This window comes from Orbicella faveolata, unplaced genomic scaffold (assembly GCF_042242905.1).
Source record: "Orbicella faveolata isolate gen_17 unplaced genomic scaffold, um_ofav_v1 contig_12, whole genome shotgun sequence".
Classification (NCBI taxonomy): domain Eukaryota; kingdom Metazoa; phylum Cnidaria; class Anthozoa; order Scleractinia; family Merulinidae; genus Orbicella; species Orbicella faveolata.
The window spans coordinates 12,739,378-12,762,500 of record NW_028301539.1 but is presented as its reverse complement, the minus strand read 5'-3'; the positions used below and the strand labels follow the sequence as shown (position 1 = coordinate 12,762,500).

Below are 23,123 nucleotides of genomic sequence, written 5' to 3'. Positions count from 1 at the left end.
AACAGTAACAGAAACAGAAACAGAAACAGAAACAGAAACAGAAACAGTAACAGTAACAGTAACAGTAACAGAAACAGTAACAGTAACAGTAACAGAAACAATAAGAGAAGCAGTAGCAGTAACAGTAATAGTAACAGAAACAATAGCAGTAAAAGTAACAGTAACAGTAACAGAAACAGAAACAGAAACAGTAACAGTAACAGTAACAGAAACAATAAGAGAAGCAGTAGCAGTAACAGTAATAGTAACAGAAACAATAGCAGTAAAAGTAACAGTAACAGTAACAGAAACAGAAACAGAAACAGAAACAGAAACAGAAACGGAAACAGAAACAGTAACAGTAACAGAAACAATAAGAGAAGCAGTAGCAGTAACAGTAATAGTAACAGAAACAATAGCAGTAAAAGTAACAGTAACAGTAACAGTAACAGTAACAGAAACAGAAACAGAAACAGAAACAGTAACAGTAACAGAAACAGAAACAGTAACAGTAACAGTAACAGAAACAATAAGAGAAGCAGTAGCAGTAACAGTAATAGTAACAGAAACAATAGCAGTAAAAGTAACAGTAACAGTAACAGTAACAGAAACGGAAACAGAAACAGAAACAGAAACAGTAACAGTAACAGTAACAGTAACAGAAACAATAAGAGAAGCAGTAGCAGTAACAGTAATAGTAACAGAAACAATAGCAGTAAAAGTAACAGTAACAGTAACAGTAACAGAAACAGAAACAGAAACAGAAACAGAAACAGTAACAGTAACAGAAACAGAAACAGTAACAGAAACAGAAACAGAAACAGTAACAGTAACAGAAACAATAAGAGAAGCAGTAGCAGTAACAGTAATAGTAACAGAAACAATAGCAGTAAAAGTAACAGTAACAGTAACAGTAACAGTAACAGAAACAGAAACAGTAACAGAAACAGAAACAGAAACAGTAACAGAAACAGTAACAGTAACAGAAACAGAAACAGAAACAGTAACAGTAACAGAAACAGAAACAGTAACAGAAACAGAAACAGAAACAATAGCAGTAAAAGTAACAGTAACAGTAACAGAAACAGAAACAGTAACAGAAACAGAAACAGAAACAGTAACAGTAACAGTAACAGAAACAATAAGAGAAGCAGTAGCAGTAACAGTAATAGTAACAGAAACAATAGCAGTAAAAGTAACAGTAACAGTAACAGAAACAGAAACAGAAACAGAAACAGTAACAGTAACAGTAACAGAAACAATAAGAGAAGCAGTAGCAGTAACAGTAATAGTAACAGAAACAATAGCAGTAAAAGTAACAGTAACAGAAACAGAAACAGAAACAGAAACAGAAACAGAAACAGAAACAGTAACAGAAACAGAAACAGTAACAGTAACAGTAACAGAAACAGTAACAGTAACAGTAACAGAAACAATAAGAGAAGCAGTAGCAGTAACAGTAATAGTAACAGAAACAATAGCAGTAAAAGTAACAGTAACAGTAACAGAAACAGAAACAGAAACAGTAACAGTAACAGTAACAGAAACAATAAGAGAAGCAGTAGCAGTAACAGTAACAGTAACAGAAACAATAGCAGTAAAAGTAACAGTAACAGAAACAGAAACAGAAACAGAAACAGAAACAGAAACAGTAACAGTAACAGTAACAGAAACAGTAACAGTAACAGTAACAGAAACAGAAACAGAAACAGTAACAGTAACAGTAACAGAAACAATAAGAGAAGCAGTAGCAGTAACAGTAACAGTAACAGAAACAATAGCAGTAAAAGTAACAGTAACAGAAACAGAAACAGAAACAGAAACAGAAACAGAAACAGTAACAGTAACAGAAACAGAAACAGAAACAGAAACAGTAACAGTAACAGTAACAGTAACAGAAACAGTAAAAGTAACAGTAACAGTAACAGAAACAGAAACAGAAACAGTAACAGTAACAGTAACAGAAACAATAAGAGAAGCAGTAGCAGTAACAGTAACAGTAACAGAAACAATAGCAGTAAAAGTAACAGTAACAGAAACAGAAACAGAAACAGAAACAGTAACAGTAACAGTAACAGAAACAATAAGAGAAGCAGTAGCAGTAACAGTAATAGTAACAGAAACAATAGCAGTAAAAGTAACAGTAACAGTAACAGAAACAGAAACAGAAACAGAAACAGAAACAGTAACATTAACAGTAACAGAAACAATAAGAGAAGCAGTAGCAGTAACAGTAACAGTAACAGAAACAATAGCAGTAAAAGTAACAGTAACAGTAACAGTAATAGTAACAGTAACAATAGCAGTAAAAGTAACAGTAACAGTAACAGTAATAGTAACAGTAACAATAGCAGTAAAAGTAACAGTAACAGTAACAGTAACAGAAACAGAAACAGAAACAGAAACAGTAACAGTAACAGTAACAGAAACAATAAGAGAAGCAGTAGCAGTAGCAGTAACAGTAACAGTAATAGTAACAGTAACAATAGCAGTAAAAGTAACAGTAACAGTAACAGTAACAGAAACAGTGGCAGTAGCAGAAGCAGTAACAGTAACAGTGACAGTGACAGTGACAGTAACTAACAGTGACAGCAACAGTAGCAGTAACAGTAAAATTAACAGTAACAGTAACAGTTGCAGTCGCAGTCGCTGTCGCAGTTGCAGTCGCAGTCACAGTTGCAGTCACAGTCGCAGTCGCAGTCGCAGTAACAGTAACAGTAGCAATAGCAATAATAGTGGTGAGTCCATGTCACCTGGGTGCCCTTCAATGGAGCCCTGGATAAAAGAAAAGACAAAGGTTTTAACCGATCAATGAAAACTAGGTCAAGGGCCAACAACATACAACACCAAAGGCTATTAGTTTAGACTGCATTAGTGCGAGACGTTCAAAAGACTCAGCCCCTGAACTATTGCACCCTCCTTCACTGCTAGAATATTAAAATGCTAAAATCAGGAATCAAAAATAACTGCACCTTAACCATACATGTAGAACTCTCACTTAGAAATCTCCAAGTGCATAGGCCAATCGCATTGAGGATGAGGGATGATTAATTAATTTATTTTGTTTCATTCTCCGAAACCTTGGGGATAGATTTTTTCATTTTTCGCAATTGGCTTATTCTTTGTAATGGTTGTTGATTTGTTGTGTAGTAGGTTAAGATGGCTGTAATTAAGGATGTTCTTAGCAGGTCATACTGTTGCTATGGTAACCTATTGTGTCACGAAAATTATAACAACGTCTTCAACAATAATTGGGCAGTTTTGTTGATACCATGATTATAACATCAAGTGATAAAGAGTGGTTATAAACGACCCATCAAATTCAAAGTTCTGGAAACTCTTTTGAGCCACCTTAGACTGATATCTGATGTCTTTTTTTGCAGGCATATAAAGAGTGGATAAAAAAAAATGGAGAAGAACCTCGCTTACCAGCACTGAATTACACAAATGAACAGCTGTTCTTTATAAGTGCCGCTCAGGTAGTAATGGGGGGAGCTGCAGAGGGTTCCCAGTGAAAATGCACTTAGATTATTCGGAGACTTCCAAATTATTTTAAACAAAACAAAAACGTTTTTGCTCAAGGTGCAGGAAAGGTCATTGATATGGTTTGACGTTTTCGTCATTGAGTTTATTCTATATTGAATCCCTCCACGCTGTTAACTAATTGGTCTTACCACTTTCGGTTTTCAGTCCAGCCTTAGCTTCCAGGTACGTCTGGAAGTTTGCATGTGATCGAGCGTTAAGTCTAGAGGAAAGATATGAAGACAATATTGTCCAAATGAGAAAAAAAAAGGGTTCGGCTACAAGCCAAGATTTTTCCTTTCTTGACCATATCAGGAAACGTGGACTTCTGCACTTCATTAATGAACAAGTGTTTTCGATGGCGATAATTCAGGAACATATTATGCCAATTAAAGAACCTGCATATGGACTGTGATCTGTTTGAGTGATTTTTAGAGCAGAGAGGGATAGGTAAATTCTAGAAAACTTGCAAGAGACTGGTACTGGTTTTTCTCCTGACTCCACTTCCCTGCTGCGGAAAAGAACAAATTATTTGTTCTCTGTTGCTTTTGCATTTTCCTTCTGCAGATCTCTTTTGCTTTCTTGTGTTTTTTCTTATTTATGGTGTCCAGTGAATGGCTGTTTTGGGTGATGCAAAAGATGACATTCTACCCATAAGTCCCAACCATCTGAATCACCTTTTCCTCACTTGTAGTTCTTTGGTCTACCATGGACTATGTATCGGATGTTTTCGACAGATAGGTTGCTGATATTATTAGTAATCCAGCAGATTGGTGCACGAATTGTGGATTTATGGTGAAAGCACCAAATTTGGCACAAGCATTTGGAATTACCTCCCACATGGGACATATCCTTTAATTGAAGTCATAGGAAGTTTAAGTTATGTCACTAGCATTTTAGCAATTATTCAAGAAAAGTGAAACCACTTACTGCAAACCAAGCATGAAGTCATAATTTATAAATACCTAACTTTAACCCAAATTTACAACAATTTTATTTATTTACTTCATTTACTTTCGTGCAAGGGCAGGTATGATCATGCATGATGTTCACATAACACTTGATAATAGGCATCCACTGTTAGAACACTGTCAAAGCCTAGAAAAATAAAACTGCTGTCATTTCATCGAATACCGTCCAGGGCTGTTTTTTTCTGTTTTCTTTTCATCGCAACCCGTGCAGGTGTCAAGTGTCAGAAGGGGTTGTAACTTGCTAGGACCAATATCAAGTGCTAGCAAATGTCTTCGATGTCTACCTACACAGCTCCAAAAAGGAAACTTGTTGAAATACCTCGACTGGATGACTGCAATAACTGCATCAACAGGGTGCACCATTTATTTATTGTGGCCAATGCTTGTAGCATCAACTACATACAGTATGCCTGTTATCAATTCCCTGTGCTTACACGGTGCCACTTCTGCAATATCATTTTTTTCATTGTTTGAGAGTATTGACTCTCCCATACCGGATACGCCTTTGCCCTGTTCAGTTCCAGTTGTGGTAAGCTGCTCAACAAAGAAAAGGAATAGTTCCTCTTTGTTCTCATGAGAAGGTCTTGAGGCTGCCCAATACACCAATACATCAGACCCAAACCAGACATTTTCAGTGGCTATACTGGTGACTGTTTGGTCCAGCGTCATGATTGTGGCCAAGGATTGTAGCATCATGTGCCTGTTATCAACTCCCTGTGCTTGCATGGTGCCACTTCTGCAATATCATTTTTTCTGTATGTGCTGCTCTCATGGACTTCAGAAGCGACCTTTTTTGCCTCTCTACTTCGCCATTAGCTCTTGGCCATAGAGGTGTTGTGTAACAGTGTCCAATCCTTATTTCATTCAGATAATCTTCTTTTTCTTTAGACACAAGATAGATTTGAGCCATTGTCGGTACGCAGACCTTTAGGTAATCCATGCCTTGCAAATTGGGCATCCAAGCAATGAATGATGGTTTTGCTGGAGGTTGTTTGGATAACATCAACTTCCATCCACCGGCTGTAATAATCAAAGAGAACTAACAAGTGTTGTCCAGAAAGTAACGGACCCACTAGATCCACAGTCACTTCTTCCCATGGTTGGTTGGGTAATGGTGGTAATTTCAATGGTGGAGGTAGAACGTTCTTGGTAACCACCTGGCACCCGTAACACTCCGGACATCTCTCTGCATCACGATCCATAGCAGGCCACCAGACCAGACCAGTCTCTCCTTCGTCTTTACGACTCCCTGGTATCCTTCGTATGCCAAACTGACGACTCTCTTGCGAGGTACTTGGGGTATAACGATTCTTGTTCCCCGTAGAATCACATGACCGATAAAAGTCAACTCATTGCGCATTGGCAAATACTGCTTAGGAGCACTGTCCCATTTTCCTTCGATGAGGCAACTCCTGACTGCTTGCAACTCTGAGTCTTGTGCTGAGACTCGTTCAATCTCTTTGATTTTCAGTGCAATTAGGACAGCATGAAGAGCTATCATTCGTACGTATCCATCATTTTCCATGGACGGATCTGAAGCTGGTATCTTAGTTAGTCGGGAAAGGGCATCTGCGATGTTTGTTCTTGAAGGTACATGGCAAACTTGGTAGTTGCACGGTTTTAAACGCAGAACCCAGCGCTCTATTCTGGCTGAATGCTTAGACTTCCTTGAGTAGATGATTTGAAGTGCTTCATGGTCTATCACCAGATCAAACTGTGGGAGCCCGTACAAGTAGAGGTGAGAGCATTCACACACCCAGACTAAGGCTAGTACTTCCTTCTCTGTCTGACTGTAACGGCGCTCCACTTGACTCAAACTACGACTGGCATAACAGACGGTACGTCACGGTTTTCCTTTCCTTTCCTGCTCAGCAATGACACGGATGGGCGTTTCCTTATCGAGGTAAGCTAGGACTGGTGCACTTGCAACTTGACTCTTCAATCTCTGAAATGTCTGCTCCTGCTCCTCGCCCCACACGAACGGTTCTCCTTTACTTGCAAGTTTTCTGAGGGGATCAGCAGTGGTAGCAAAATCACGTATAAACCTGGCACTAAAATCAACGATTCCTAAGAAGCTGCGATCTTCAGAAGGTGTCTGAGGCTGACTCGCTTCCGCAACGATTCCTACTTTTTCCTCAATAGGGCCAATGCCATGCTTGTTTGCTAAGCAAAAGACCCATGAAAACCATTTTATTCATTCGGAAGGTGCACTTTTCAGCATTCAAAGTCAGCTGCTTCTCACTAAGATGTTGCAACACACTATGTAAGTTCTTATCATATTCCTCAGTGTCTCGACCATGAACGACAAGATCATCTGCTATGTTTTCCACTCCTTGTAGACCTGCCATTGACTGAGTTATAATATGTCTTGGTGCGGCATTAACACCAAAACTCAAACGCTTGTAGCGGAATATACCATCATGGGTGGCAAAAGCAGTAATATCCTTTGACTCAGGATCCAACTCAATTTGTGAAAACCCCACCTTAAATCTTACTCCGAGAAAACACCACTCTTATTAAGGCTTCAAGGACTTCATCTGTGGTTGCTATAGGCAATCTTTACCGAATAATGTCCTCGTTAGCTCTTCGCATATCGATCGACACCTAGCCTTACGTCCCCTGACGGTGTCGGGGCGACAACAACTGGGCAATCGTAAGCCCCTAGACTTTCTCAATTACCTTGGCAGTTATTTTGTCCTTTACAGAAAAAGGTACTCCTCGCATCTTTTGAACGACTGGAGTTACACTGGGATCAACGTGTAACTTCAACTGATAATCTTTCAGCTTTCCAATTCCCTGGAACACAGTGAGGTATTTTCCTTTGAGTTCTCACAAAGGTATCATCAACAGTGTTACAGTCTCCCGTCCCGAGAGTTCCCATGGGATCCAAATGAAGGATTCCAAGATCTGTGACAGTCGAATATCCCAAGAAACTAACCCCAGATTTAACAACAATGAAATTTGCCACAACCTTTGCTTTCGATACGGAAACTTGTGACTGAAACTGGCCTTCAGCTCCAAGCTCTCAACCCCCATAAGCATACAATCTCTTGGTGCAGTGTTTTAATTCATTTTTTAGTAACCGATACTTTAGTTCCTGCTGTGTATCTTTACTGATAAGGTTACTTGCATAACCTGAATCAATAAACACAACTCTGCTGATTCCACCAATGTTCACTGAGATGACTGGCTCAACGGAATTTGACAAAGTACATGTCTGTTCTTCTATAATAAAAGAAAATTTGTCATTCTCACCTGATTGGTTACAACGATCCTCAACTTGATTGGCCTGCCTCCCATTACCACGATGCTTCTGTCTGCCTCCCCGTTGTTGGGTGGTGCCCTGTTTTTCAGACTGCTTCCCCCTTTGCAACAGTTAGCATAGTGGCCATATTACCACACTTGCTGCACTTTTCACTTCAGGCTGGACAATTTTTATTTTGCGCAAAGTGACCTTCTTAAACATAGTTAAAACAAACACTTTTTCCTTTGGTTCCACGTCCAGGACTTTCTTCCACTGCATTAGTGCCTGCTCCGAGTTCTTGGCATGGCGTGACCATTTGACTTGCCTGCTCATGTGAGGCTTCCCACCTTCAAACTTTTTCCATTGCAGCTTCCAGAGTAATATTAATGACTTGCAATAGCTTCTTCTTTAGTTTATCAGACAACTTTTCAATCAATTGGTCCGGCAAATTTTTCTCCAAAGTTGCATCAAAATTTCAATGACGAGTTTGTAAACGTAAACAAACCATGAACGTGTCAGCGGTCTCACCCTTTGTCCAGCAAGTCGACGAAAGACATGTTGTTCGTATGGTACATTCTCCTTGGTTCTAAAATGCGCATTCAACTTTCACAGACACACCACATACTCATTATCCTCGTCAGCATTCACTGGTCCAGGATCTGGAAGATCTTCGTAAATATCTTGTACTTCCATGCCTGCTAAATGAAGTAACTGAGACTGTTTCCGAGAAGGATTCGTGATTCCCTTGCCATCGATGTAATACTGATATGATCGTTTCCACTGTCGCCATCGTTCCGCGACCTGAGAGGAAGAGCCTTAAAAATTAAAATCTAAAGGCGGAAGCGCTCTTTCCACTGCGTTCGACATCCTCGTCGTCAATTTGTGGTGTTGAACCGCAAAAGTAAGCTACGAAGGCGAAAGACAACAGTACACACAGTACACGTTTCTACACGCTCTTCCCGCGTTAGTACTATGCCGGATGTATACTTTTACATGTACAACCGCTGCCCTAATATATTACACATGCCTCTATACCTTTCTCCTAACTTTTGTATTCCCCCAGTCAGGGGGTCCAAGCAGCGAGGCCTGGAACCGAGTTTCTATAATCGCCCCAATTAAGAAATTTGGTTTGTGGAAAACAAACATGGCAGACTTCCATGAGCGGGATGCGTTTGTAAAGTTTTGTAAACGTCGCGCATATTTCACGTTCAAACATCTAAGAAAAAGTTCCAGTTGCCCCACGTCTAAATCTTGAACATTTTGATCGAGGCATCGGGGATAAATATTCCAAAGAAACCTGCGAGCGCGTACTCCACAGTGTGAGCTAGATTGCAGGCAAGAATATTTCATTCGAGCATTTTTTGTAGCGGTGTCCTATCAACGGGATAAGCTGAAGTATTTCTATATTGCCGGACTCCCTGTTGGTAAGGTTTGCTTTTTTTGAACAGCTTAACAGCTTCGTGGCCCTTTTTGTTTTCACTTAACTGACAGGGTTAAAGCAGGTTTCACAGTGAGTGCAGTGGGTACGGCGCTTTTCTGTTACGTTACTACAAGAGGTCTGTTTCAGTTTCAGGAAAAGCATCTGGCATTATTTATGAAAGTGAATATTGGATAGGTCCCTCGGCAGAATTGAGAATTCATCACCGTCTGTTTGGTTACAACACAATAGTTGTGTCGGTGATTGTTTTTGTTTCTTCATAATCATCCTTAGACTTTTGTTTTGATATTCTTGACTTAACGGCTTAAATAATGGGTCCAATCAAGTCGTTGAGATGGAGATTGTGCAGGACGTTTGACTTTACCACCTCATTTTTTTGCTCTTTCTGCAGCCTTAGGGGAATAAAACAAACCTGATTCTTTGGTTACCGGTCATTTGATTAGCCCCTAGCCTGTTAGCACCCAACCACAAATTGAATAGCCCCTTACTCATGCATGAGAAATATAGTTTTTTTTATTCCTGGTTGGGGGCTTATTGACTTCTGGTTGGGGTTTAAATGGTTAGGGGCTAAATGACTGTTACCGATCCCTGCGCTTGATGTCTTTTCTTGTTATTCTCGAAAGCCAAGTCTCAAAATTGGCCTGTTCCAAATGTTGTGGAGGTTCTGTTGACTCAGGTTTGCCCAAGTTAAAGTTAGTTGTCTGGATGAATGACCATTCTACCTGCCTACCTCATTACTAGCACTCAACCACGGGTAACATGGCTCATTTGCCTTCCCTGGGTCTCTTTCATAAATTATCCCCCTCAGCAGATGAGTATATGGCAGCCCTATTTTGATATCCAGAATTATTGCAGAGCTTTCTCCCACCACACAAATAAAACTGAAGCTTATCATCAGTACAAATTATGCCAAAGCATGTGAACAGAAGCTGCTTTCTTTATTTTCACTGGGCAATAACTTGTAAACGAAATACCTCAACCGAGTAAAGGTTCACATTGAGTCTGTGTCTAGTAAATAGTCCATTTTGGACATTCCCATATGCAGAAGCAGAAAAATGATTTCAAATTTGCGAGTTCACATTGGTACTGAACAGTAAGGAATGGAGGTTTCAAAACCTCTATAATTTATCATTGTATTACTAGTAATATAGATTTAGGCCAGCCTAAAAGCGGAGCTCCTCAGTTATTTTTCGGAATGTTGTTACTAATGAAAATAATCCAACATGTATGAGGTAAATTGCGAATGATTTAATAGTTTCAGCCGGAACTAGTATTACTTCAGCAGATCGAGGTGTAAGATGGTGTGATTATGAAATATAGAGCCACGATTTCAAGGATTTCTGGGAAGCTACCAAAAATCTTGATCACATAACAGAACTGTCTTCTGTGCTTTTTGGTGGCATTTCTTGTTCTTTCCTACCTTATTCAGAAAGACAAGGCATTGTCATTAATCATTATATTCTTCCTTAGTTAACATGGGGACTCCCACACAAAAGAAGTTTACACATTTTTTTTTGTTTATTGGGACTGATTGAAATGCAGTGGTTACAATATACTCAGTCCCTGAATCTCTACCAAATGAAATCTCACAAAAATACCAAAACAGTATACATATGTGAAAAGTTGGAAAGTTTTGTTTTCTAACTTGTCCCCAAAGATACATTTAGCCATCTTCACTATTGTATGGAGTCTCCTCCTGCTGGAAGGGTTTGCAATAAGCAAAATCACCCTCGCATGAATGGTAATTACGATTTTTTTTTTTTTTTGCTGATCATGAATACTTGCATAGGCTTCTAGTAATAATTTTATTATTCAATTTCAATGTGATTTGTTCTTTTTCTCGACTGGCATTGCGGACTACAAGAGCTGCGATTGGGTTCCATTGATTAATTTTGCTATGATTAAATTATACCAAGAATTATCAGTGAGCTAAGAGGAAGTTATATTATGTACATGTATTTTGTCTGCACTACACAACCAAATGCACTCAAAGGTTATGAGGCATAGGTACATTTGTCAGAAGAGCCCAGCATATCCAAGATATGTTTTGATTGACACATCAATTAAGATAATTTACAGCAAAATGGATAAAAAATACATCAATATCCTACATGCACCAAAGCCAGACATGGGGTTATAAGGCAATCGTTTAAACAACAGATTGAAATAATTTATAAATCAGAGAACACTATTTCTACAACAGAATGGAACAAATTAACCTTATCGGACATTGCGAATGGCAAGGCTGTCTGTAGAATGTCACAAATTTCTCAACCCTTTCTTTCTACAAAAATGCTAATCCTGCAACTTTGCTTAAGACCCAGTTCTCCATTTCGTGTTGGCAAAATATCAATTTATGCCATGTCCAATGCAGATTATCACAAAATTGATTTAAAAGCTCAATAAATATCATTTTAAAGCCAAAAAGCCAATTATTTAAATAAACCATGAGTAAATTATCTCTAAGAAAAACTGATTAAATTAACAGGCACTTAAAAATAATTAGTTAATATGTGTTTCTTAATAATGTAATGCAGTGTATCTGTCACAATGTTATTATGATATTACTACAAACAGGATGGGTTGCAGAACTGAACCTCCAAGTCAGTTTATTCAATGAACTTGGTGCAGAAATATAATCCCATCAAGTTGTCTGTAAATACAGAGAAACCAAACAAAGCATTACAATCATAAGTAATGAATTACTAAACTCTTTTACATGTACTGTATGAACAGTGTATGTTCCATTAATATTAGGGATCTCTCAGAAGCTGCATCCACGATAAATTAATTTGTTCCCAGATGCATTTGTTTATAGAACTTTTCACAAATTAATATCTCTGTCATAACAGTGACCTCTGTGTTCTCCAACAATTAGCACACAAGAAAAATACACTCAGTAAGATATTGTTTACAATAAAAATCAATGCCTATAAGCAATCATAAGGACCTTAAATTTATATTACCTCAGAAATATCTCACCAGGCCATGGTTGCTTTGAAAATCTTTGATGTTTTAATACAGGCTCCCCATCTGTAACCTGTTCATATATTGACTGACAGGAACAGGCATGTAATTCCTTTCTTTGATATACAGTGTACTTCATTGTTAGCTGTTTACCGAGTGTTAGTAGTGAATCAAATGCTAGGGGTTGGTACTCCAACTTTCACTGTGGCAGGCTCTGCCCTGAGATACAAAGCAAACTTACATAACTGTTATGAACTTCGCCACTTGCTTTCGAGAGCAAATGCAATTTGCTTCAAACAAGCAACTGGAACATTGAGGGTTACAACAATGTGCACAGTCCCAATCACAGGGTCATCCAGGCTGTTTGGTTGTACATACAACTGTACAACTGTATATGAGTTCAGCTTCCAGAAGAAAATTAGAGTTTGTCAGGATAAATACTGATGTTCTTGCCTACTCAATGAATGAATGTGCAGTTCCAGAAGATATTCACACCCAACACCCATTCACGGCCAGTCTTTAGAAATTCCAAATTAAAGTATCAGGAATCAAGAGCTCTAATAGAGAAAAAACCTCCATGTGGGGTATGAATCTTTTCTTGAAGAAAACAATGTCTGAGAAATCATTAATTACAAAATAATGTTTAAGAAACATCTTACCTTTCAGAGAATTTGTAATCTACACTGTCTGGCCAGTTCATATACATGTATTTGACAAGTTGACACGGGGCATGTTTGTAAATTTGTGCACTTCAACATCACATTACTATGTAGTAGCACTGGCCAACTAAAAACAAACAGCATAATTTGGTTAATTAATATACACTGTACATTAGGGACCGTTCATTTTTTATGAGGGAGTGGGGGCTGGTGGGATTTGGGAAGCACCATTTAAAAATCGCATGACCCCCCCTCAGCTTACCAATTTTTTCACATGGCCCCCCCTTATAGCGGTCATTTTTTGGGATGACCCCCCCCCCAAAAAAAAAATTGAACACACAATATTTAGATTTCAACTTTTTTAATATTTCTCTTTTATCCCCCTACTTCACGTTATTGTGCTCACTATGAAGACAATATTTACAATCCCAATACTACAGAGAGCTGTTGTTTAAAAAACAGTTCAAAAGAAAGAGAAGTCAATTTCGGATCTCCTAGTTATGGCTTGCCCTGAGCGTGTGGCATTTGGCCTCTCATTGGCATCTTCCTCATCTGAATTGATGGATGCAAGAATGACGTCACTTGAGTCATCTTCTCCCCCAGAGTCAATGGTATCACTGTCATACTCATCATTGTCACTTTCATCCGTTTCACTGCTGTCAGCACTTGCCCTGTTGTCATTTTGTATCAATGTCCTGGCATTTCTCAGTGTTGGTTGGCTAGCTCTGAGAGGACTCTTCTGTAGCAAGCATGAATGTCTTACAATTGCCTTTCTCACTCTTGCTGCTTTTCAAATGTTGCTTCAGCCCGAGGTGGTTCAAGTACTTGTTTAGTTCTGGAACACGTAGCTTTTTAAGCTTGGTTACATCTTCGCACAACTCAGTCCAAGGATAATCCTCATATGATTTATCTTTTGCGTCCCTACTTAACTTTGCCTTTTCTTCTGCTCTCTTTTTCCTTTTAAATTCCAGCACTTCAAGATGCTGAAAATAATCCACCAGAAACTTTGATTTGACAATAAACTTGCCTGCAAATAGAGCAACGCTCTCTGGGTCAGATAAAACCAGCCTGCCACTTCCATGCTCTTTCTTCGCTTGGACCCTTGGCTGCCAGTCATCTGGATCACGCCCTTCTTTTGGGGTCTTCTGGTAGGAGAGGTAGTGGTATTCCGGTAGGCAGGAATGGTCAGGAACTGGTTAAGGGTGTATTTCTATGGGTGGTCCAGTCCATTTACAACAAAAAGAACAAATTTCTCCCACCTTTTCTCGACAGGACAACTTTAGAAACTCCCTGTAGTTCTCCCCCTCCTCATAGTGCTCATTCATAAACTTCTCAATCTTAGAACAGAGTCTTTCCTTGCTCCTGCATTGTGATACTGAACCAAGTACGGAGTGTTGTGAAAAAACTGGAAATCTGTGGATGTGTTGTGTGAAACACATTGTTACATTTAACTTACAGATGTCTTTATTTGGAAGGTTTTTACCTCTACTCTAGTGATAGGCATTTGTGACCCCTGTTGGAACAAATGGCATTCTAAAGGAATTTTGCAAAGCCACGAGAAACGATCGTTAAAACAGAAAGCTGTTGAAGTACAAGAAGATGAGCCGGTAAGTGTTAATTTTTGGTCAGTGTTCCTATTTTTATCTGGACATTAAAAACGCATGTAGGCTTCACTTTTATAATGAGAAACTTCTGTATTTTCCTATTGTGAAGATAGCACCTAAAACTGTTTGAACATTTTTACAACAGTATGTGTCTTTTAATATATCGTTTGACTCAGGTCTACATTTCACTACACGAATACAACATCAAACAGTTACACGAACCATGATCATTCAATAATATCAGTTCAATATAATAAATAAAAAAAATCGTCTTTCCTTTTCTGGTAGGTCACTAGTTCCTCCTCTGCTGATGATACAACCATGCCTCAGGGTCTCTGGAAAACAAGCCTTGGCCATATTGTTAATCTAATCGGGAAAAGAGCACATTACTACATGAACATCATGAAAGAGGCTCATTCCAAAATGCGCAATAATGGCGAAAGCGACGAGTCATTTAAGAAAAGGTTTACAGCTGAACGATCCAGGCAGTTTGACATCTTACAAGCAAAAGAAGCAATCTTTCTAAGTGCGGATGGCTGTTCAGAAAGGGCGAGTGAGTTTTCCATGCCAGGGTACCAGTTGAAGCCCAGTGATGGAAGAAAACTGAACTTCTCCATCAAAGAGCACAGAGCAATGGTGGAAAAGTTGAATGTCATATTGAAAGATGTAAAGGAACACGATTCCACACTCTTTCAGTCCAATGGGCTTGCGAAGAATTTGCCCACAGTTTTAATGTAAAACAGATCAAATGTACAGAAGCTAAGTTTACGACGGTCACGCAGGACATGGAAGCACTAGAAAATAAGAAGAGCAATTATAACAGCATATTCAAGAGCATACTCAAACAGCACATCAACAAAAGGAGAAGGAAAAAAGAAAACCGCAGAAAGTCAAATGAAAGAAAGAGGAAGCGGACTGAAAACAACGTCCAACGAGTTTATGGAATCTGTGTTGGAAACCCGCTAGGAAATGATCTTCCACAATGCCTTGTGTACCCTCCTAGAACGGCCGTCCCGGAAGAGTGTATTAAAGTTGAGGATGTTGCCATGTAGTTATTTAGAAGAGATGGGCCATACATCGCACAGCTCTTGGAAGGGAATTATTTTACCAATGCTGCAAGAAGCAGAATCACCACAAACCTTGAGCAGGCAGTCAGAGATTATGTCTACACCCTCATGTACCCTGAAGAGTACACTCTGACGGAAAGCATTGCTGCTTCTTACAGCATTGGTGAAAGAGACTCCCATAGCAGCACTAGCGGCGCAAAGAACTCGAAGACAGCGAAGATGAAGATGAGTGCCAGTGAAAGTTGCATTCGAAAATAACAGTGTTAAATACTTCTTTTCAGTAGCTACAAATGCTTTTTGTCGCCAAACGTTTTTTTTAAAGGAGAAGGAAAATTTGTAATAAATTTGTATCCTGCCTTCTATGTTTATTCTATAGCAATTTTTTTGATATCCAAACATGATGCCATTTTAAAGTTTTACTAAAATATTTCACATGACCCCCCCTTTTTCCCTTATTTTTTTGGGATGGCCCCCCCTTGAAAGCCGTTTTTTTGGCATGCCCCCCCCCCAAATCCCACCAGGCCCCCCTACCTTATAAAAACTGAACGGTCCCTTATTAGGTTGAAATATTGGTGTAGATTGTTGCACATCAACAGATACAGAAACTATTTGCACCTGAATCATAATGAGTGAAAAATCGTGCATGAGACATTTGCATGTACATGTAACAGCCCTCCACCTCAGAACCATCACAGATATGATATGATATTTTTAAACTCTCTGAAATTTCAGATTATTCAAGATTAACATATGCACATACATCATCTGGGGCAACCCTAAAACACTGAATTTGGAAACCGAAATCCGGAATCCAGAATCTGGAATCCAGAATCCGGAACCAAAAACCAGAATCTGGAATCCAGATATTATGAATGATGATAGAAATAATTCACTTCAGCAATGTCTAATAAATAAATATGAGCAAAAATCATTTTGTTGTTATTTATTTTCTTGGCTTTACTTCAGCCACAGACTGTAATTGCTAAAAAATTATTGACTAGTTCTGAACAACCCTTAGCTACATGTATATATCTGGCCCCGTTGTTCAAAAGCTGCATAAAGCTATTCATTCGGTACATCACTATCCAGTCAGGGTTACTGATTTTTTGGGTGGATAGAGTTACTCATAGCCTGCGAGCAGGCTCTAGTATCTGTCTCTATTGTCTGAGCAGGCTAAATAGGTGTCTAGTGTTTTTCTGCATTGGCATGTCACCAAGAGCCTTCATGCGGCTTTGCCAATCACACCCCCAGCCCAAACACGAGAGCCTGCTCATAGGCTAAGTTACCCATCTTTTGTTCAAGCTGGCCCTGGTGAGAGCCCGGTTCTTGTCTAGATCAAATTGCTCTGAGAAGACTGGTGAGCAGCACATTAACAACAAGCTATTATAGGCTATTGCAGTGAGTTTCTGGCAGTCTTTTAGCATCTTTGAACAGCATGTGGTCTGATCTGTCAGCAAGTGAGAAGCAGACGGAAGTAAGTGTGCAACATTTCTACAAATTGTTTTAATATGATGGCCGCCAAGAATATGAAATGCTGATTTGTCACAGTATGTGTGGAAATTGTGTTAATCTGGAATTGGTCTCGTATCTGTTGGAAAAATCAAATTTCATATTTAGACCAGACGGGTTAGCCCTTGGACTTCGAAATTGGGGGGCGTGACCGTCAATGTACAGGGGGCTGCCACTGATGGATATCCTGTTCTCTATGACATTTTCTATCTTGTTCAGTATGTACTAGACATAAAGGATAAATTTATACTTCCGGTAAATTGAAGATCACTTATTAAACAAAATGGCAATTACCAGCAAGCTTATTTTAGACACTCTCAAGGTGCTTGGAGTAAAATTAAGATGCACTTTACTGAGATAATCTCATAATCATAGCCCTCACTAAAAATAACGGTTGCACAATTTCAACAGACAGGGAATTTTTGTTTCAAAAAAGGTTAAGTTTGAGGTCCTTTTTACTTGGCAGCTTACTTTTTACAGTCGAAAAGCTAAGCAAAACAATTTTCGCGTACTTGAAGAACTTATTTTCTTTGATTTGCGGATTCCGGTTTCCAGTTTCTGGATTCCGGTTTTTGGTTCCAGATTCCGGATTCCGGTTTCTGAGTTTTAGGGTTGCCCCATATTTAACATATTGTTTGCTTCACATTCAGTTTACACATGGCTGTTATCCAGCATAGGCAGACTTATAAGTTTTCCTTCAAAAATATATTGCAACAACTATTGCATCTTTCGTTACCTATTCTTGTGATGAAATGACACAAAATTCAAGAACAAGAAGTCATAAGCATAAAACTAACTTACATGGTAGTGCTTACAGTTCCTCTTACCGTCTGCATATGCTGTCCATAAACTGATGCTGCCTGGACAATGTACTCATTATTTTTCTGATCACACCTTTTAAAACGTCACTGTTATATAATTTGTCCTGAAAAAGCAATACATGAAATGTTATGCCTAATTTGGCACTCACCAAATGCCTTTACAAGATGTATAATGTACACCATATCAACATTCACAATTCTCTTTACTTTCATTGTAACTCTTTTGTGTCATTTTCCCTCACTTGAAGACAGGACTTCCACATTAGGTTATAATTGCCTCTGGAATCTCTATGAATTCACAGGGAGTGATAACAATTAAATCATGACTAATTTTAGCAAAGGAGGCATTCAAATGTCAGATTTTAATGCTAAGTTTATACAGTAACTTTACATTACTCTTCGTACATATACATAACCTCTCAATTATTGCACCTATAGACAGAAGGTGTGCTGGGGGAAGAAATGTTCTAAACTCTCTGAACTTTTCCCCCTTACCTGTAATACGATGACTATTATGAACTACAGTTTGTAACCAACACCAACATCAGGTTATGTATACACATGTATATTTGTTGTCATCTGTAATCATAAAAAAATAAAAATTTAAAATCCCCCATAAAGTTCACACTCAATGACACTGCTACATGTAGTGCTGTTACTGGAAATCAATTTAAGTGAAACTGTTGAAACAGCTCTGCCAAAATTTTCCCTTGCAGTTAAGGCAGGATAACAGAATATACATGTAGCACACAGCAAAGGCTAGAGATACACACATGTTAGTTATCAGTTGGGATTTGGTGAGCTTCTGTGCTGTAGGTATGGTGGAAAATAATAGATTATCAGAAATGAAGGTTCCTGAGACATTTTGACAGCACTGAGAGGAATTAATATATAAATTCACAAAAGAAGGAGAAGTTCTTGCCCTGTCCAGTTCTCTGTAGTAAAAATATCATTTACATGAGTCATTTATAATATGTTGTTTGTGTTTAAAGCCGATATAATGCACACTCTGATTCGCCAATTCCAGTGCATTATTTACATTTACATGGTATACCTCGGTAAAACCATAAAACATTGCGTGGGACTAAAATAAAAAATATAAAAAATAAAAAGAAATGCCTAATTCATAACAATTTAAAATACTCAGCACTAAAACGAATGTAATTCTTTACTTAAAAATTATTCTCCCGTAATGCCCATGGGCCAATTACAGGCAGGTTAAAAAGTCCTAACACAAAGTAAAAGGAAATTAAGAAAACTATTGCTTTTTTCAGGAAAATTGTAGTGACTGAAGACAATGATGGAACACTCTGAGAGTGCATTCTATCAACCTGATGAGATAAAATTTAAGGAGAATAGAGAATTCACGAAGTTATATCACAAACAAATTGGTACAGGACAGGAGAAAGGAAACTGTACAGCCAGGAAGAAACTGAAACTTTCTTCGACCAGCAAAAAAGTATGCATGCACAACAAAGAAAACAGTCAGTGACATTCATTTAATAAGTTAGTAAATAAAAAATTAGTGTGAAGAAGAGAGTAAAGAGAGAGAGAGAGAGAGTGGAGATAGGAGAGCACTCTCTCCAACTAAATTGTGTATATATGTATGTAAAAGTTCTTCTTATTACTGAGAAATGGCCAGGGCAAGAACTTCTATTACACTGTTCAATTTACCGAGTCAATTAGTACTATCTCACTTTTTTGGAACATTTCCATATTAAGTGTAAATACCGCATTGGGGAATAACCTCTTATTAACAAAATACGGTCCATATACCCCCAACCAAAAGCAATGGCACAAATAACATGAAATAGCCAATCAAAATCAAAGCATAGCTTCATTTGCAGACAGGATTGCCATGCATAATCGTCTACTCGACATTTTGGACTATATAAGCATTTCACCAAACCGAACTAATTGGACAGACAACAAAATAAAACGAGGAAATCTACATTATAAACACAAGATGCATATCACTACATCTGAGCTCGAGTATCAACAGCAAATCCCTTTTCAATGAACGGTGACCGAATAAAAGAGAGGGTAAAGAAAATTCGTTTAAGCTTGCGGTGTTAAAGTTGAAAAATTATTCACGCTTAAATTTGAATATTACTGAGAGTCTGTATTTTTGCCGACGGCTTAATTTAGCTATGCAGTCATTTCATTGGCAGTAGCTTTACCAGTCTTCAACCAATTTAACCTCGGAATTCATAAAAGCATTTCGCCAAACCGAATAAATTGAACTAACAAAACGAGGAAATCTCCATACTTTGTAATCACAATATGCAAATATTCACATAGGAACAAAAGTAAATTTAGCAAATCCTGTTCGCTTCGGCTTAAAATGGTTTGTAGACCTTTCTTGGTTCAGTTTTCAACAACAGAAGAACAAATTTTAGCAGTCTACGAAGCGGCAGTGCTACCTAAATCAGAGAAAACTTCAAAACTCGCCCGGCCGTGTTTACAAGTACGATTTTGGTTAAGCTTATTTTTTGATGTGAGGTTATAAGCTTAAATTGACGACGAAAATCGATAGAAAACATAATTTGTTTACAACTTACAGCAACCTCCAAAGCGACCCACGTGTTATTGTTTAGAGACGAGCGAAATTAAAACGATGCAATTTTTAAAATCTCTTACAGCATGGCTTCAAATAAGGAAGACTTTTAATGGATTCCAATTGAAAATAAGCTTATATCGCCGAGGAAACTTGTTAATTTTCATACCAAACGCAACAACAAAAGTCACTTACCGCAAGTTGGCAATTCAGTTCGGCCAGTGTAAATCTTCCAGGCAGAAACTTGCGGCAAAAGTTGTGAAGACTAAACTGAAGTTATATTTTCGATAGATCAACGAATCAACCACTTCTTTCCGCTACGTTTAGTGTTTTGCAATTTCTCGAAAACACTCGAGTACGTTTGATTTCTCTAATGTTCATCACCTGACCAAATCAGGTGACTTTTGAATCTCTTGCACGGCTGCACAGCATCACGTTCGCGCGAATTTTGAACTTGGCCATGGGGAGTTCGGCAGTCTTCTGAATCAATTTGTCGGGTACTTTCGCCTCCTTTCTATAGCCCTCGTTAGCTTTGGTTCACGGCATTGTTCGGTATTATTTCACCTCCTTTCTCTAGCCCTTGACTAGCTATAATTCACGGCATTGTTCAGTACTGTTTCGCCTCCTTCCCCAGCGCTGGCCCGCTCAGTCTTTTTCGCGATATTCTTCGCTACTTCTTTGCCTGTTAATTCTTGCTTTCTGTCTTTTGCTTCAGCGCAACCCTGTCTTAAAAATATTAAATCAACCTCCGCTATCGTTTTTCTTTAAAAATCCCGCCAAGAAAAATGGCATTCACCCGCTACCAACTGAGGGTGCATGTCTCTGTCAACCTATTAGCTGGAGTATGGCCGCCATCTTGCGCGACTCCGTCGTCGTCGTCGTCGTCGTCGTCGCCGTCGTGCGTACGCGCCCACGAGCAATACCGCTAGCCATGATAACCATGAGAAAATCAATTCATGGGTTTCCTTTTCTCCCCTATATGGGTATGGGGCTCCGCCGGAGCTCCGCTATTACTAGTATCGAGACATGCAAACTACTAGCTATTTTCAATGTTGTTGACTGATCTGCAACTGCCTTCAAGTTTCATTACTCGAAAGAAAGTCTTCAGACTCAACATATTACAGGAAAATCACGAAGTAAATGCAGTCTTTCATAAGACAGTAAGTTAAGACAGAGAAAACTTTATACAGAAAAGCTTGTTTAATGTAAGCTCAAGTTTAAATGTACAACTCTGAACCGTTGGGAAATATTTTAAAGACTTACGTTCGGAGGCTTCGCGATATATAATGGCAGACATGAAACAGTTCGACATCGCTATTTTCCATAGAAATTAGAGAAGAATAATTGATTCGTGTGAAGATGGAAGGTAATGAACCTTGAAATTTCCACAGCAAAATAAAAACTTCAGCTTTCTTTTCTTCCTGAGACGGGGAAACCTCTCCAGGCAACCAAGAATGCAACCACGCTCGCCAGGAAAATAGCACAAAGCTGGTCCTTCATTCCTTTAGTCCTGATTGTCTCAGAGCTGTCGTTAAAAATTGCTAACAGCGAATAAAAAGGCAAATCGAAGGCAAATCCTGAACAAAAATGGCGGCGAAACATGTTTCGGTTTCCTCGCGTTATTTTCGCGTTAAACGCATGCTCGTTACCGTTGATTGACAGATTTCTTTACTGGGGCGATCATAGAAACCAGAAAAGTGGCGAGATCAAAGATAGCTGCCAGCCCCCCTCCCCCCCACCCCCCAGCTCATCTTCAAAATAAACACAATTTTTTGGGGGGTATTTCTCTCCACCAAGGTGTCACTAACAGTTGAGAAAAAGGAAGAACAGACATTTATGGGTCTTCATGGGATCAAAGAGCGTTTTGCCTCCCACTGCCTCATTCATGCGTTTCCTGTTGCCATGCTTCCTCCAATAGCATAACTCCATATTCCACTATATACAGACACAGAACCACATTCCTCCTCTGCTCTGACAAAGGGTTAATACTCAGAAAGTGAGCTTTGTGAACTTACTTTGCAGGGCATTGAAGTTACCTTTATCAACTTCAATTTGATAAATAACTAAGTGCCTTCATACTGAGGCAATGGGAAGGGGGGCCTCTGGTTTTTTTAATGAAAGGAACTTTCTAATTCACTATCCCTGACAAAAAAAGGCAAAGACTTGCAAAAGAAGAGCTGTTGGCTCTAAATCATACTATCTTGAGTTTATCACTGGACATTTTTCCACTAATAGGAGGACAGCTAAATAGAGGCAAATAGTATCTGTGAATTATATCAGGCAGTGGTGTTCTATTGCGAAGCCTTTTAACAAATTCTTCGTTCTCCTCTTGGTCCTCTTGGTACTCAAATCAAGTGCTTACAGATGAGGTGAAGAGGAATCTCCAATGTAATGTGGCCTGACACAAGTTGTTAAACCACTCAATCATTGGCCGAACAAGCTTTTCAAGAAGCATGCCGAACGCATCTTGTTTGGGTCATCAGCTGTCCGTTTCAATTTATTTTTAAAGCCCTTAAAGTAGGTGGAAAGATCTTGGCTATAAACCGGACCCTCTTCAGACTTGAAATTCATATCTATTAACTCGTTACATATCCTTTAAAAAAACATTGTGTGACTTATGGACGTGCATCTAAGGGGACATCCTTTGGCAAGGCTTTTTCTAACTAGCCCAATTTCTACTAAATGTATGTTTGTTATTTACCAGGTGGATTGTGGGTCTGTCCTTCAGCCAGTTGCCATGAAGAAAATCGAGCAGGCAACCCACACACTAGACCACTGGAGGTAA

At 38.9% G+C, this 23,123-nt stretch overlaps 1 protein-coding gene, 1 long non-coding RNA gene and 1 pseudogene across 4 annotated transcripts in view; 1 reads left to right on the top strand and 2 right to left on the bottom strand.

Moving 5' to 3' along the window:
• The window catches only part of LOC110043333 (endothelin-converting enzyme homolog), a 246,397-nt gene that overhangs the window by 183,168 nt on the left and 40,106 nt on the right, over positions 1-23,123 (top strand). Inside the window, exons 17-18 of the mRNA XM_089282468.1 lie at positions 3,363-3,458; positions 23,043-23,119. Of these exons, the coding sequence (XP_089138594.1) occupies positions 3,363-3,458; positions 23,043-23,119 (173 nt within the window). The remainder of the gene's footprint in view (positions 1-3,362; positions 3,459-23,042; positions 23,120-23,123) is intronic.
• LOC149116709 (uncharacterized) lies at positions 7,207-8,711 on the bottom strand (annotated as a pseudogene).
• LOC149116708 (uncharacterized) lies at positions 10,383-21,344 on the bottom strand. 3 transcript variants are annotated; one of them, XR_016205459.1, is made up of 6 exons: positions 20,534-21,344; positions 18,277-18,360; positions 17,788-17,885; positions 12,781-12,907; positions 12,121-12,340; positions 10,383-11,807 (listed from the first exon to the last, which is right to left on the bottom strand). It is a non-coding gene; the product is annotated as an uncharacterized LOC149116708 (long non-coding RNA). The 3 variants fall into 3 exon arrangements; XR_016205458.1 differs by lacking the exon at positions 10,383-11,807 and having other exon boundaries at positions 12,161-12,340; positions 17,762-17,885; XR_016205457.1 differs by lacking the exons at positions 10,383-11,807; positions 18,277-18,360 and having other exon boundaries at positions 12,161-12,340.